General features: G+C 43.1%; 1 protein-coding gene across 1 annotated transcript in view; it reads left to right on the top strand.

The window, feature by feature from the left end:
- LOC126455732 (dehydrogenase/reductase SDR family member 11-like) overlaps positions 1 to 8,194 on the top strand; it is a 33,241-nt gene extending 25,047 nt beyond the window's left edge. The window contains exon 4 of the mRNA XM_050091501.1: positions 8,061 to 8,194. Coding sequence (XP_049947458.1) covers positions 8,061 to 8,194 — 134 coding nt within the window. The remainder of the gene's footprint in view (positions 1 to 8,060) is intronic.
- The last annotated feature ends 7,872 nt before the right edge of the window (positions 8,195 to 16,066 follow it).

Genomic DNA, 16,066 nt, shown 5'->3' with positions numbered 1-16,066 from the left:
TTAGCTTCAGATAACGCCCATCTGCTGGGCTGTTTCGTTCTGGTCTGTAGTAATTTCTGTACGACAGTTACAATCTTTCCATTATACAGCTGATGGTTGTCCATAATCGCAACTGCGAATACTTTTCATGTCACTGAAGGCTGTCGTCCGTTGATTAACAGCGGCAGTAGCGGCTCAACATTGGGCTGACCTGTCTGGGGTTTGAATGAGTCTCCAAGACGTGTGCTGTACAGGCCTAGACAGTTATTCTGGTAGGCGACACGGATTAATAATGCGTTACTGTAGCCAGAATAAACTGCCATTCAACAATTGGTAAAATCTTATTAAAAATATATCACGTATTTTATACCCACTGATGAGAAAAAACATAATGATCAATTACTTAAAAGCCTGTTCGTCCACATTTGGAAAGCAATACAGCGGCGACTCTGCGTGCAGTGGATTCTACAAGCTCGTGATAGGTTTTCAGGTGTTTTCCCCGGTCAAATATTATTTTTAAGCGTACGTGAGGAACGATGTTAATTCCAAATGGTTAATGTGTGATTGGAAATCTTCACAAGTGAAGAAAAATCCTTTTTACTAATAATTTGTGGAAAAAATTTGTTTTATGTTCTCGGCAATTAAGAACTTCCGAGCCGTCATTGAGATTCGAATTTTGGAACGTGGATTACCCGGAAGATCAACGAGTGATCACAAAGTCGCATTACCCCCTATAATGTGTCCGTATATACTTAGATGTTGACACTGTGTTCATATGGCAACATGACACAGGACATCTTTGAGGTTGTGTGACTGTTCTTAATTATTTATTCCGGAGTGTGTGGGTACGCCACCGTTTTCACAACACAGTATGATTCTCTTACATGTAAGATGCGAAATTCTCCTCCAAATTTCTGGCATGATGGCAGTAAACGTACGCCGAACAATATTCTTAAGTACATCTGTCTCGCAACGTGTGACAGAAACCTTACATTTTATGAACCCCTTAAAACGCATTGCACACAGGATGACACATCACAACTTCGAAGCGGCCACTCCAAAGGTACAAGCGAATGGACAGAACAACATCCAGTCCGTTTATGATAAAATATCTCATTGAAGCATTCTCTAACGGCGATAACAGAATGGACTGGTGCCTTATCCTGCTGAAACCACATACGCCCGAGCCGTTCCCGATCTTGCAGATGCGGAATAAACCAATCGCGTTGCATGGTGACAAGCAGTGTGATTCACAGAAGAGTTGAAGAAATATAGAGCTACCAAGTGGGTTGCAGACATTGCAGCCAATGTCAGGACATGTGTTGGGTTGTGTTCTAGTTCGTCATAAAAATATTGGTTTTCTTTACTCTAGAAACCTTTCTGTTTCTTGCACTGCGATATATTGCACACTTGTCAAAGAAAAACAATTTGTCACTTGAAGGAAGAGTTGCTAAGACATCAAGCATTCACCCACACAAGCCTAATGACTTTTCGGATGTCGTTACCACGCAGTTCGTTTGCAAACGAAGGTTTAAATGCCTTTAGCTTGTAATCGTTCCTGATATGATTTTGTAATGTAGAGTTTGGAACTCCCAATTCCGCTGACCGTTTACGAATGGACTTCTTTTGGCGGACGTTCGACAGACACTGCATCCTCCACAAACGTTTGCATTAGCGTTTATGAACTTCTTGGGCGCATCAAATGTATTATACATTCAGCTGAAGTGGCTTCGGCTAACCCCGCGTGGCGTCAGGCGCTGCAGTCATAGACTGTGCGGCTGGACCCGGCGGAGGTTGGAGACCTCCCTCGGGCATGGGTATGTGTGTTTGTACTTAGGATAATTTAGGTTATATAGCGTGTAGGGCATGCAGCTTTACTCTATGGTTAAATGATGATGGCGTCCTCTTGGGTAAAATATTCAGGAGGTAGAATAGTCCCCCATTCGGATCTCCGGGCGGGGACTACTCAAGAGGACGTCGTTATCAGGAGAAAGAAAACTGGCGTTCTACGGATCGGAGCGTGGAATGTCAGATCCCTTAATCGGACAGGTAGCTTAGAAAATTTAAAAAGGGAAATGGATAGGTTAAAGTTAGATGTAGTGGAAATTAGTGAAGTTCGGTGGCAGGAGGAACAAGACTTCTGGTCAGGTGACTACAGGGTTATAAACACAAAATCAAATAGGGGTAATGCAGGAGTAGGTTCAATAATGAATAAAAAATACGATTGCGGGTAAGCTACTACAAACAGCATAGTGAACGCATTATTGTGGCCAAGATAGACACGAAGCCCACGCCTAGTACAGTAGTACAAGTTTATATGCCAACTAGCTCTGCATATGATGAAGAAATTGATCAAATGTATGATGAGATAAAAGAAATTATTCAGGTAGTGAAGGGAGACGAAAAATTTAATAGTCATGAGTGACTGGAATTCGAGAGTAGGAAAAGGGAGAGAAGGAAACATAGTAGGTGAATATGGATTGGGGGTAAGAAATGAAAGAGGAAGCCGTCTGGTAGAATGTTGCACAGAGCATAACTTAATCATACTAACAATTAGTTCAAGAATCATAAAAGAAGGTTGTACACATGGAAGAATCCTGGAGATACTAGAAGGTATTATATAGATTATATAACGGTAAGATAGAGATTTAGGAACCAGGTTTTAAATTGTAAAACATTTCCAGGGGCAGATGTGGACTCTGACCACAATCTATTGGTTATGAACTGTATATTAAAACTGAAGAAACTGCAAAAAGGTGGGAATTTAAGGAGATGGGACCTGGATAAACTGACTAATCCAGCGGTTGTACAGAGTTTCAGGGAGAGCATAAGGGAACGATTGTCACGAATGGGGGAAAGAAATACAGTAGACGAAGAATGGGTAGCTCTGAGGGATGAAATAGTGAAGGCAGCAGAGGATCAAGTAGGTAAAAACACGAGGGCTAGTAGAAACCCTTGGGTAACAGAAGAAATATCGAATTTAATTGATGAAAGGAGAAAATACAAAAATGCAGTAAATGAAGCACTCAAAAAGGTATACAAATGTTTCAAAAATGAGATCGACACGAAGTGCAAAATGGCTAAGCACGGATGGCTAGAGGACAAATGTAAGGTTGTAGAGGCTTATCTCACTGGGGGTAAGATATATACTGCCTACAGGAAAATTAAAGAGACCTTTGGAGAAAAGAGAACTACTTGTATGAATGTCAAGAGCTCAGATGGAAACCCAGTTCCAAGCAAAGACGGGAAAGCAGAAAGGTGGTAGGAGTATTTAGAAGGTCTATGCAAAGGTGATGTAATTGAGGACAATATTATGGAAGTGGAAGAAGATGTAGATGAAGATGAAATGGGAGATACGATACTGCATGAAGAATTTGACAGAGCACTGAAAGACCTGAGTAGAAACAAGGCCCGGGAGTAGACAACATTCCATTAGAACTACTGGCGGCCTTGCGAGAGCCAGTCCTAACAAAACTCTACCATCTGGTGAACAAGATGTATGAGACAGGCGAAATACCCTCAGACGTCAAGAAGAATATAATAATTCCAATCCCAAAGAAAGCAGGTGTTGACAGATGTGAAAATTACCTAACTATCAGTTTAATAAGTCACAGCTGCAAAATACTGATGCGAATTCTTTACAGACGAATGGAAAAACTGGTAGAAGCCGACCTCGGGGAAGATCAGTTCGGATTCCGTAGAAATGTTGGAACACGTGAGGGAATACTGACCCTACGACTTATCTTAGAAAATAAATTAACGAGAGGTAAACCTACCGTTCTAGCAATTGCAGACTTAGAGAGGGCTTTTGAAAATGTTGATTGGAGTACTCTCTTTCAAATTCTGAAGGTGGCAGGGGTAAAATACAGAGAGCGAAAGGATATTTACAATTTGTACAGAAACCAGATGGCATTTATAAGAGTCGAGGGACATGAAAGCGAAGAAGCTGTTGGGAAGGGAATGGGACAGGGGTGTAGCCTCTCCCTGACGTTATTCAATCTGTATATTGAGCAAGCAGTAAAGGAAACAAAAGAAAAATTCGGAGTAGGTATTAAAATCCATGGAGAAGAAATAAAAACTTTGAGGTTCGCCGATGACATTGTAATTCTGTCAGAGACAGCAAAGGACTCGGAAGAGCAGATGAATGGAATGGACAGTGTCTTGAACGGAGGATATAAGATGAACATCAACAAAACCAAAACAGGGATAATGGAATGTAGTCGAATTAAGTCGGATGATGCTGAGGGAATTAGATTAGGAAATGAGCCACTTAAAGTATTAAAGGATTTTTGCTATTTGGGGAGCAAAATAACTGATGATGGTCGAAGTAGAGAGGATATAAAATGTAGATTGGCAATAGCAAGGAAAGCGTTTCTGAAGGAGAGAAATTTGTTAACATCGAGTATAGATTTAAGTGTCAGGAAGTCGTTTCTGAAAGTATTTGTGTGGAGTGTAGCCTTGCATGGAAGTAAAACATGGACGATAAATAGTTTGGACAAGAAGAGAATGGAAGCTTTCGAAATGTGGTGCTACAGAAGAATGCTGTAGATTAGATGGGTAGATCACATTACTAATGAGGAGGTACTGAATAGAATTGGGGAGGAGTTCGTGGCGCAACTTGACTATAAGAAGGGACTGGTTGGTAGGACATGTACTGGGGCATCAAGGGATCACAAATTTAGCATTGCCGGTCAGCGTGGAGGGTAAAAATTGTAGAGGGAGACCAAGAGATGAATACACTAAGTAGATTCAGAAGGTTTTAGGTTGCAGTAAGTACTGGGAGATGAAGAAGCTTGCACAAGATAGAGTAGTGTCGAGAGCTGCATCAAACCAGTCTCAGGACTAAAGACCACAACAACAACAACAACAACAACAACATGTAGTGTGTAAGCTTAGGGACTGGTGACATTAGCAGTTAAGTCCCATAAGATTTCACTTTTTTTGAAGAGTAATTAAAATGTCATGTAAGATTTTAGTTATTTTGGTCAATTGCTTGTGTAAGGGTGGATGGTGCTTATTCATACAGCCGGCCTTTAATGTTATCATGTTAAGACGCACCTTCGTCAGGAGTGGGTCAGTATAAATCTTGGTCCCATCTTCGTTGGTAACCCCCCGCCCCCGCCCCCGCCCCCCCATAGAATGATTCTCTTGCTCCGCCCCTACACCCTCTTCCTCCCCCCCCCCCCCCCCTCTACAATGACACATGCCAGCAACGCTACCAAGGGCAGTTCAACCTTGCGACAGGAAAGGATGAAAGTCAGTTGGCTCAACAGTGGACACTATGAGGAATGCTGGACATGATGAAGAATAAACGGGAATTCAATTAGCTGAGATTGATATACGTAATCTTACATATGTAGATGACACCATACTGGTTGCAGAAGGTGAAAGAGAATTAAACATCCTGCTGGTGTGAGGGAGAACGTCAAGGAAACGAAAATTGTGCAACTGCATGTATCACTGCATGGCATGCAGGAGGAGAAGAAATGGAGGTATTTTCTGTGTTGGTGAATGCAGCCACTAAATCAAGAAACCGTTGTAGCTTTGAGGATAGGGGAGGTACAACTTCGACAGTGTTTTAAGGAGTAGAGACGTAACTTTAAAACAAAAAACCTTATAGTAAATTGTGATATACGGATGTAAGACCTGAGTCGCAAGAAGGCAGGACGGCGTGGAATATATACCTCTGAATTGTGGTATTGGAAGAAAATTCTTAAGAGTTCCATGGACTGCAAAGAGTACGAATACAGCAGATAAAACCAGACTGTTGCTTCGACGGTATAATACTCAAACAAACAAACAAAAACAGTCCTACTTTGGGGAAATTACTAGAAGACACCATCCGATGGAAAAGACGGTAATACTGGGCAAGATCGGAGGCAGAAGAAATAGGCGGCCAAGGATGAGATGGATCGACGGGGTCATAGCAGTAGTGGATTCGAACCTGGAACGTCTGCAGGAGACAATGCAGCACAGAAGAAATTAGCGTGCCTTAGTTCATGGGGTCATGGATAGTGGGAATCGACTTAACAAACAAATAGAGAGAGTGAGTGAGAGAGAGAGAGAGAGAGAGAGAGAGAAAGAGACACTACATATCAAGTTAACATCGTTTTACTCGTTGGATTGATCCGAGAGGGCGAGCTAACGCTTGTCCATCTACCCTCTTACCTTTATCCATTTTTAACCAGTGTTACACGATGGATTCATTCCTTGCCGCATCATTAGTGTAAGTTTGGCACAACCACCTTGATTTTGTAACACAAAGTTACGCATATCTTTGGTATTATAGATATTTCTAACCTACAGAACTCGTTTCAATAATTTTTGTTTAAGTTGAGTCGTTTTTCAATTAGGCAACAGATTCCGTCTGCACAGTACGATTGATTTATTTTACGAACTTCACACTACAGGCGACTTGTTTTGTTTTACCTGTGTACTTTGTAGTTTAAATTCATAAATTTATTGCATGTTCGTTTTGAGGCACCTTTCTGATAAAACATCAGTTACAAATGATTTATGATGATTCCTTCAAAACATTTAAGCAATACTGAAATTGAAAAATAAAATATCAGATTCATGAAATACAATGAAATAAAATTTTTTGTTATTAAATGAATTACAGTGTTACGTACTGTTTCAAATTGTCAAAAGTGGGACACTTTAAACTAAAATCATGGACACAAATCCTCAGCGAGGCGACCAGTCTATTTACGCAGACAGTGGTTTAAGAAACTGAGTGCTTTCAAAGAACATGGTTTGCGTTCGGAAAGCATTAAGCAGAATGGAAGAAAATTTGTACTATCAGAATGTGTGAATCTATTGGATTGCGACTGGTAAAGAGAAGTTTGCAAGTATTGGAAGCCAACAAAGATATCGTTGCATCCCATCTACTGGCCGGTGATGAAACGTGAATGTACAGAGTTGCCAGAAACAGTCGGAATAGCACTTAATGCTGTTGCAGGGTAAGTTGCGCTGAGAAATAATTCAGTACTTTGCCCCGTGTCCGAATAAAAAACAATGTAAGTTAGCCAATCAGGCCGTTGCGTCTTGAGCGCGCAAATTCAAGAGGCTTGCCAGACACAGTGACGCCAAACATGTTCGTTTGTTTCCCGAATACCGAGCAAGAGAGCGACAGACCAAATAATCATGGGACGGTAGTAAGGATCGAACCAGAGCCGAAGGCTGAACAGTCTCGAAAGTTGGCATCCATGTTATAACAACTGATACTAATTGAATCTGGCGGGCCGCCTGAATTTGCGCACTCAAGGACATTCAGTGCTTACTATTTCGGAAACGGAGCAACGTATCGAGGTCTTTTGTTAACAACTATTTCTCAACTCAGCCTACTCTCCAACACTCTCAAAAGCTTTACAGATTGTTTCCGACCATACTGTATATAATCCAGAATGAAAAAGGTCCAGGTACAAGCGACGTATCTCCTTCCGAATACTAAACAAATGTAAGAGGCAGCCAGCAGCAAAAAAAAAAAAAAAAAAAAAATCATTATTTCTATTTTTGGAATAATAAGGACGCAGTTCTTGATTTTCTGTAATGCCGCTGTTCATAAATAGCGAGAGACACGTTCACCATTTACAAGCATAATGTCGTCACTACCACGAAGAGATTACACAAGTACACGGAAGCGATCTAAATTCACAATAGTAATCCCAATCCGCACGAATCTTTGGCAGCTAATCTGGCACCTTCTTAGACTGGACCAACATCCCTTACCCACTGCACAGTTCAGAAGTGACCCTCCGACTTTTACAGGTTGGACCCTGTGGAAGACAGTATTCAGCGTCTCAAATTGATAATACTGGTGACATAAAGTGGCTGTGACGACGAAGATACAACAGTTTGCACTCGAATTCTTGTGACGAGGATGACAGAATCGGCTTAAACGACGATGCTCTGTCACTACATTAAAAAAAGTAGCTGTTATGAGTAGCTTCATTGTATAGAGGATCACTAACTTTAACAGCATAAGCATTTCGAATGATGTGTCGGTACACACTGTTTCACTGCAGTCCTCGCCCTTCGCTTTATTGCTGACTGATGATGGCGGCATGCCGTGTTCCCAGCTGAACAGATAGCCGAGTGGCAGCACACACTGGACGTCAACGTCCTGGGGCTGTCCGTCTGCACGAGGGAGGCCGTCCAGAGCATGCTGGACAGGGGAGTCGACGACGGCTTCGTCATCCACATATGCAGGTAGACCTCAAAGCGTTTATAGCGATGTATTTTCGTCTTGTGAGACTGTATAGAGGTATTCTTAAACATAGAGCCATTCAGCATTTAGCTTCCAATAAACGTCGACATCAGGTACCGAGTGAGAATCATTGTCTCTGGTACCTCAAAACCGCCCTAAGCTTGAATTCTGCACTGACACCTGCGATAGCTCTGACATGAAGAACGTTTCATGAGATACCTCAGGGAGGAACTAATAAGTTTCTTGACAGTTCTTGGATTACAGTACTCCTCTTCATCATGCAGCAAATACATGTTGCAATGTAAAGTGAGATCGGTTCAGAATTCTCCAGTGCCCAACTGTCTATTGCGATTCTCAAGGAATAATCCTCATACATTACTTTGGAAAACGTACAACCGAACCTGAACCCTATTATGCTTCATTCCTGGATCGTTTGAGACTTGAGTTGGCTGAAGAAAAGCATAGACTAGCACACAAAGAAGTGCTCTTTCACCAGAATAATGTTCCATGCCACGCATCAGCGATAATGGTGTGAACTGGGCTTTGAAATGCTTCCTCATTCGCGTTGTTCACCAATCTCAGCTCCAAGTCACTTTCTCCTGTTCCCTAAATTGAAATTTTTGCTTGCTTTGAAGGAATTTTCAACAAATGAAAAAGTGACAGCCGCAGTCAACGAGTATTTTCGCAGAGTCTGACAAAACCTCTTTCTTTTGATGGGACGAAAAAACTGGACCAAGTGTGTACCCCTCATGGGCGAGAACGTCGAGAAGTAAGGTGAGTTGTTTACCGATTAAACTTTTTTTCCTTGATTTCTTACTGCACTTAGTATACCATCTCGTATTGCCACACAGCTTAAAATATATTGTTGCATTACCCCTGGTTTGACGCTAGTTGTTGGGTTGCAGTTATTTGGTAATCTTGGACTCTGTTTTTTCACTCTTGTTTTGTGGTGAGCTATCGTAACTATTTCGGTTGGCACGTTCACCAAATTCTCAGAGCAAAAAAATGAACATCTTTAAATACACTTTATTCAGGATATGTGGATAATCTACCCAGCTACAAAACTAGAAATGATTTTTCGTGATATACAAATTCAATCTTGATTTGAAAAACCACAAGCAATGTCATCTCGTAAATAAACTCTTGCAAATTTTCATACAGGGTTATGTACACGTGTCTGATATTTTTCCTGTTAGGCTTAGCTATACACAGCGTTTAGCTTTCATTATTACAAGACTAGCTACTTTGTTTACAATTCGGACAGTAGAATTACAGGTGATGATATCACTGTGTATTGTCGTTTAAGAATAATAGAACGATTTCCGTTTTCCGAATACCTGGTTCTCGAAGTATTGGTACGTATTTATAGCTGGCAAAAGAACAAACATTACCTCTCCTTTTTACAAACTATGTAGTGTTAACCTATGTTAAGATAACACTTGAAGATTTGCAGTTGGTGTTTTACTTTCAGAGTTTATAGCGTTCGTTTTCACTTAACTATTGACACCACTGTTAATCATTACTGTTAATCTGGTGCTGTTACTGTTGGTGGTAGTGCTCATGTGACTATGGTGATGGTGGTGGTCGTGGTGGTGGCTCGAGCGGCGGCCCTATATATATATATATATATATATATATATATATATATATATATATATATACTCCTGGAAATGGAAAAAAGAACACATTGACACCGGTGTGTCAGACCCACCATACTTGCTCCGGACACTGCGAGAGGGCTGTACAAGCAATGATCACACGCACGGCACAGCGGACACACCAGGAACCGCGGTGTTGGCCGTCGAATGGCGCTAGCTGCGCAGCATTTGTGCACCGCCGCCGTCAGTGTCAGCCAGTTTGCCGTGGCATACGGAGCTCCATCGCAGTCTTTAACACTGGTAGCATGCCGCGACAGCGTGGACGTGAACCGTATGTGCAGTTGACGGACTTTGAGCGAGGGCGTATAGTGGGCATGCGGGACGCCGGGTGGACGTACCGCCGAATTGCTCAACACGTGGGGCGTGAGGTCTCCACAGTACATCGATGTTGTCGCCAGTGGTCGGCGGAAGGTCCACGTGCCCGTCGACCTGGGACCGGACCGCAGCGACGCACGGATGCACGCCAAGACCGTAGGATCCTACGCAGTGCCGTAGGGGACTGCACCGCCACTTCCCAGCAAATTACGGACACTGTTGCTCCTGGGGTATCGGCGAGGACCATTCGCAACCGTCTCCATGAAGCTGGGCTACGGTCCCGCACACCGTTAGGCCGTCTTCCGCTCACGCCCCAACATCGTGCAGCCCGCCTCCAGTGGTGTCGCGACAGGCGTGAATGGAGGGACGAATGGAGACGTGTCGTCTTCAGCGATGAGAGTCGCTTCTGCCTTGGTGCCAATGATGGTCGTATGCGTGTTTGGCGCCGTGCAGGTGAGCACCACAATCAGGACTGCATACGACCGAGGCACACAGGGCCAACACCCGGCATCATGGTGTGGGGAGCGATCTCCTACACTGGCCGTACACCACTGGTGATCGTCGAGGGGACACTGAATAGTGCACGGTACATCCAAACCGTCATCGAACCCATCGTTCTACCATTCCTAGACCGGCAAGGGAACTTGCTGTTCCAACAGGACAATGCACGTCCGCATGTATCCCGTGCCACCCAACGTGCTCTAGAAGGTGTAAGTCAACTACCCTGGCCAGCAAGATCTCCGGATCTGTCCCCCATTGAGCATGTTTGGTACTGGATGAAGCGTCGTCTCACGCGGTCTGCACGTCCAGCACGAACGCTGGTCCAACTGAGGCGCCAGGTTGAAATGGCATGGCAAGCCGTTCCACAGGACTACATCCAGCATCTCTACGATCGTCTCCATGGGAGAATAGCAGCCTGCATTGCTGCGATAGGTGGATATACACTGTACTAGTGCCGACATTGTGCATGCTCTGTTGCCTGTGTCTATGTGCCTGTGGTTCTGTCAGTGTGATCATGTGATGTATCTGACCCCAGGAATGTGTCAATAAAGTTTCCCCTTCCTGGGACAATGAATTCACGGTGTTCTTATTTCAATTTCCAGGAGTGTATATATATATATATATATATATATATATATATATATATATATATATATGTGTGTGTGTGTGTGTGTGTGTGTGTGTACGTGTACGTGTACGTATGTGTGCGTGTGTGTCTGAATGATTGACAGTCGGTAATGTCCTATGACAGCCGACCTCGTCTGAACTTTAGTTTTATCTGCACTTGATGCGAAATTTAACAAAAAAAGAAATGGTTCTAATGGCACTGAGCACAATGGGACTCAACTGCTGAGGTCATTAGTCCCCTAGAACTTAGAACTAGTTAAACCTAACTAACCTAAGGACATCACAAACATTCATGCCCGAGGCAGGATTCGAACCTGCGACCGTAGCGGTCTGGCGGTTCCAGACTGCAGCGCCTTTAACCGCACGGCCACTTCGGCTGGCGAAATTTAACAACTGCGCAATTTGCAAAACATCCATTATGATTATGTTTTTTTGCTGTTAGGCGTTTTCATTGCTCAATTTCCAATCAACGTCTCATGTTTCGAGAATGTCTAGAAGTTCTTGTATTTTTGCGTGTTTATTAACGAACATGAAAGCTGACTCTTATCTCCACAGTCTGCACTGGTGTCCAAAATTAAACCACTATTCCCCCGCTGTCTGTATAATTCACGATATAATCATAGAAAATGTCAACAGATGTCCATACAATCGTGATCTGCATGAACGATGACATTCCGGTAACGCCAACGATGACGTCAGAGCACCCATAAAACGAGGCAGTATTTGTCGAGCAGTGCGACAACCGCGGCCGTGGTGTACACTGTCACAGACGGTGCCGTGTGGCACAGAGGAGTCGCCTATCAGATTCTCTGCAGTGAAGAGAATGGAAGCGGGACAGTCACATTAACCAGTTGCCGGAATGTGTGTGAAAATGCGTTAAGCTGAAAAAAAACGAAGAGAAAATGGTGCAGTTGTTTACGTTCTGAATTTTTTATATTGTTTCTACTTTACTGCCATCTGTTTATATCGTATTGTTGCAAAATTAACGCAAACTTGCATGTTTTCTGATTGTTGCTTGGATTTTGAACACCAGAGTAGATAAGACGTTTGATTGTCAGAAAAAAATATTTGCATTATACACGGTTTTCTCGAATGAAGGAGTCGCTACAACGGATCTACTTTCACTTCCCCTTAAAAGACAGCGTCTGTGAAAGTAATGTAGCATTCTGCTACCATGTAGAATTCTCATGCATCTAAGGAAACAGGAAAATTAGAATTGCACGAGACGGTATGGTAGATAAAAAAGGTGGAGGTGTGGATTTTAGACCCCCGTCCAGCGATCCCCATGAAAATTTCCTGTGGTGTCTTTGTTCATTTTAAGACCTAAGCCAGAATAATTCTTTCAAGGCCACCATTGATTTCTTAACGTGATCATTTTAAACAGGACTAGTGTTTGTCCCTAGTAACCCCGATGTCGACGGGACATCAAAACTTCTTCGCTTACACCTGACGAAGTGCGGTGTGCTTTTTTTGTGTTCACTTGAACTCTAGAAACGAAGGCATACAATTATTGTAACCTACAGGTCTTTCATAACCTACTCTTTGTAGAGCACCACGCATTTTCATATATCTGTGTGCTAATCCGTCATGTGCCAAAACCATTGCCGAGTAGTGCTAAATACTATGACTTGCTCACTGTTACGACCAACAACATGGTGAAGTGTTGAAACTAACATTCGTAACACTCATCAACCAAAACCTCCACAGAGGAACTCAATGTACAGCACCTCTGGTGTATCAGTTCCTGCACCTGTCGAATCTATCAAACACACTCCTCACACCTAACCCTCTGTTTCGCTCCCATGGTTGGTAGGGAGGAATCTGCAACTTCTTCAGTATCACACTGAAGTTTATGTATTTTAAGGATAGAAAACAATGAGAAATACAGACGTGTTCATAAGGGTGCTGTCACTTCAGTGCCAATACTACCCCTTCTAATTGCGTGTGATTATGTGTATGGCAGTAAATGACATGATGGCAATGGCATGATCACCCTTAATAAGTGAATTAAATTAGCTTTACCACTGACAGTCTCCAACTGGGAGTACCGTCTGGGTTAGTCCCCAAGTTGTGACAAATATCCACTCTGACTTGATCAAGATCGGTGTCTGGAGCCCAATTCTAGCAAGAGTAGATCATCCGCGTACCGATAATACCTTTATTATAAAAACAACTCTCGAAGAAACAATGCAAAATGATCATTCATTGGCATAGGACGTTAACTGCTACTCATTAATCTTAATTTGAGATTTTATTCGACAAAAACATTTAAGTGGTTGACACTGTTTAACATCTAAGTTAAGAAAGCCTCTACCCTTACTGGCATTGGCAGCAAAAGGCACTGAGATCAAAGAAATGGAACGAACGTATTCTGAAAGAATGCCTATCTGCCGAGCCGTGGTGCGTATATCGCCGAATTGAATTCTATGAAGAACAATTCTGGAGCGATAATCTGTAAACTGCTGCCAGTAGTCGTAGAGACAAAGTGCTTTGCGTAGCTGAAAATTCTGACTACACAGAGGACGTCAAATGGCGTCTGCAACCTCCTGGGGTCGAGGCCACTTCCGTGTAATGACGAATTAAGAATTCTACTTACTTATAAAACAGGGTCGGAGACTTTTTTAAGTGTGAGCTCGTAAAGAAGCACTTCATAATGCCTCCATCTCCACGGAGAAGCACAGGTTCGTATCTCTGTTCATAGAGAGACGAATGATGCAGTTCCTAGTGGCAACATCAGCACATACGAATCTGATGCTGAGACAGTTCTCTGACACCTCGCCAGCCATGTCTCAAAACGGTATCCACCTAAGTTTATCACTCACTGACACTCACCAGAGAGCTCTCAAAACCGCTATCTAGCCAATTATTTCCTACCGACACAACCAAGAGAGCCCCCCCCCCCCCCCCCCCCCCGCCGTGAAGCGTCCAGTTGAGAACAAGCCTAGTGTGAATTCTCCATACAGCCAATCACAGCCCCCGTTACAATTGGAGTGCCTTCCTCTCTACAGGTCATGAGGCTATCAGTCAACCTCTTTCAGCTCATGATCAAGTCAATAGAAGCTTCTAGAACAAATTATGACCTCTCCTCCATCTGCAATTGAACTAACCGAATACGTTTCTGTGTCTTTTGGCAGAAATGCGGGATGGCACTTCGCATAAGAACTTCTTTCGGCCGTTAGCACGCATTTGCGGCAGGCATCCCACGTACACTCCTTGTGCTGAAAAACGCTGTTCGTGGCACTTGTAAGATTCTATGTAGACAATCTCATGCTTTCAGCGTCATCTCGCCTAAGCCTCCGTAGCGACCACAGGTCAATCAAGAGAAGTCCTTTCCACCGGCCTCACGATGAGGCGACTGTCTTGGGCTGTAAACTACCAGCATTCTCCTTTTAGATCCATGAAACGGGCTTCCCAGCAGCTTCCATGTCGATCACAGGTACCGTGAAGTCCCACTTTCGCCTTTCTGTCAGAAAATTACACTCTCGGTTTGCATCTCCACAGAAATGTTAGTATAAGGCTACCCAGCACCAACTAAGGAACGATTAATAATTCGATAGCTCCCGCCCCCCTAAAAGAATGCGATCCCCTACTAAGTAAATGAAATACGAATTGTCAAAATTATTCATGTTTGGTGGTTAAATCCTGCCAAGTTACACAGTATATAATCTTTATCCACATAGTACAGGCAATACATGTTTGTTTCTTTTCCTTGTTTTCAGTATAGCTGGTCACATCATGCCATTCGATCCATTGTACTCGACGTACTACGCCAGCAAGCATGCTGTCAAGGCTCTGCTTGAAGGACTGAGGAAGGATCTGGTAGCCGGCCGAAGTGGCCATGCCTCGGGCATGGATGTTTGTGATGTCCTTAGGTTAATTAGGTTTAACTAGTTCTAAGTTCTAGGGGACTAATGACCTCAGCAGTTGAGTCCCATAGTGCTCAGTGCCATTTGAACCAAGGATCTGGTTGCCAGGAAGAGCAACATACGGTGTGGGGTGTTTCAAATGCATTATATTGTTACGTTTCAAAGTCTCCGAGCAGGACTGGTGTTTCTCAATTTTGTGGTTACGTAAATATACTTTTCAGTCGTACAGAATTTCCTAACCTGGTAAATAGACAGTTGAAACAAGTGTACATAAATTGCAGGAAAGGAAATGTGGTAAAGAGAAACTTAAAATGCTCATTATAAGCATCCAGGCTTCGTTATAGACATAGGATGTTAATTAAATAAATCATTGCTAACACAATCTCACAGACGAATCTGCCACTATGGAGCAGACTGTGTGCCAATCTGAAACTTGCTGTCTGTCTGATCCAATGCTCCGAGTTTTTGACTCCAACCAGAAACCTTGACTTCGGTAGCAAGACTCCGACTGGTTGACTTACCCACACAGAACCCGTCTCCTTACTTCCGCAGTCCCACTGCCTCCCTCCACTCCCTCCTGCTTTCCAACCTTCACAGAAGCTCTCCATGGGCACCCTGGTCCACTGGCCTTCCTGAAAGAATGAATAAGGGAAGAAATGCAATGAAGTAACCCCCTGTTGTCGCATTCATCTAGTAAATACGGCTATCAAATATTATAGTCATGTAACAGTAATTGTTTATTCCGTGCATGGATTACACAAATAATCGGAATTCTCAGGCCTAGTACGAAGAAGACACTGCTCAGAAATTACACTTGCAGCAAGGAGTTGACCATTTTATCTGCCATGCTGAAATCAGTGGTGGAAGAAGGCGAAAGTGGGCCCACATAATTTGTCAGTTTGCAGTTGAGG

The sequence above is a fragment of the Schistocerca serialis genome, chromosome 2, assembly GCF_023864345.2.
Source record: "Schistocerca serialis cubense isolate TAMUIC-IGC-003099 chromosome 2, iqSchSeri2.2, whole genome shotgun sequence".
Lineage (NCBI taxonomy): Eukaryota > Metazoa > Arthropoda > Insecta > Orthoptera > Acrididae > Schistocerca > Schistocerca serialis.
This window is presented reverse-complemented; position numbering and strand designations above follow the sequence as displayed.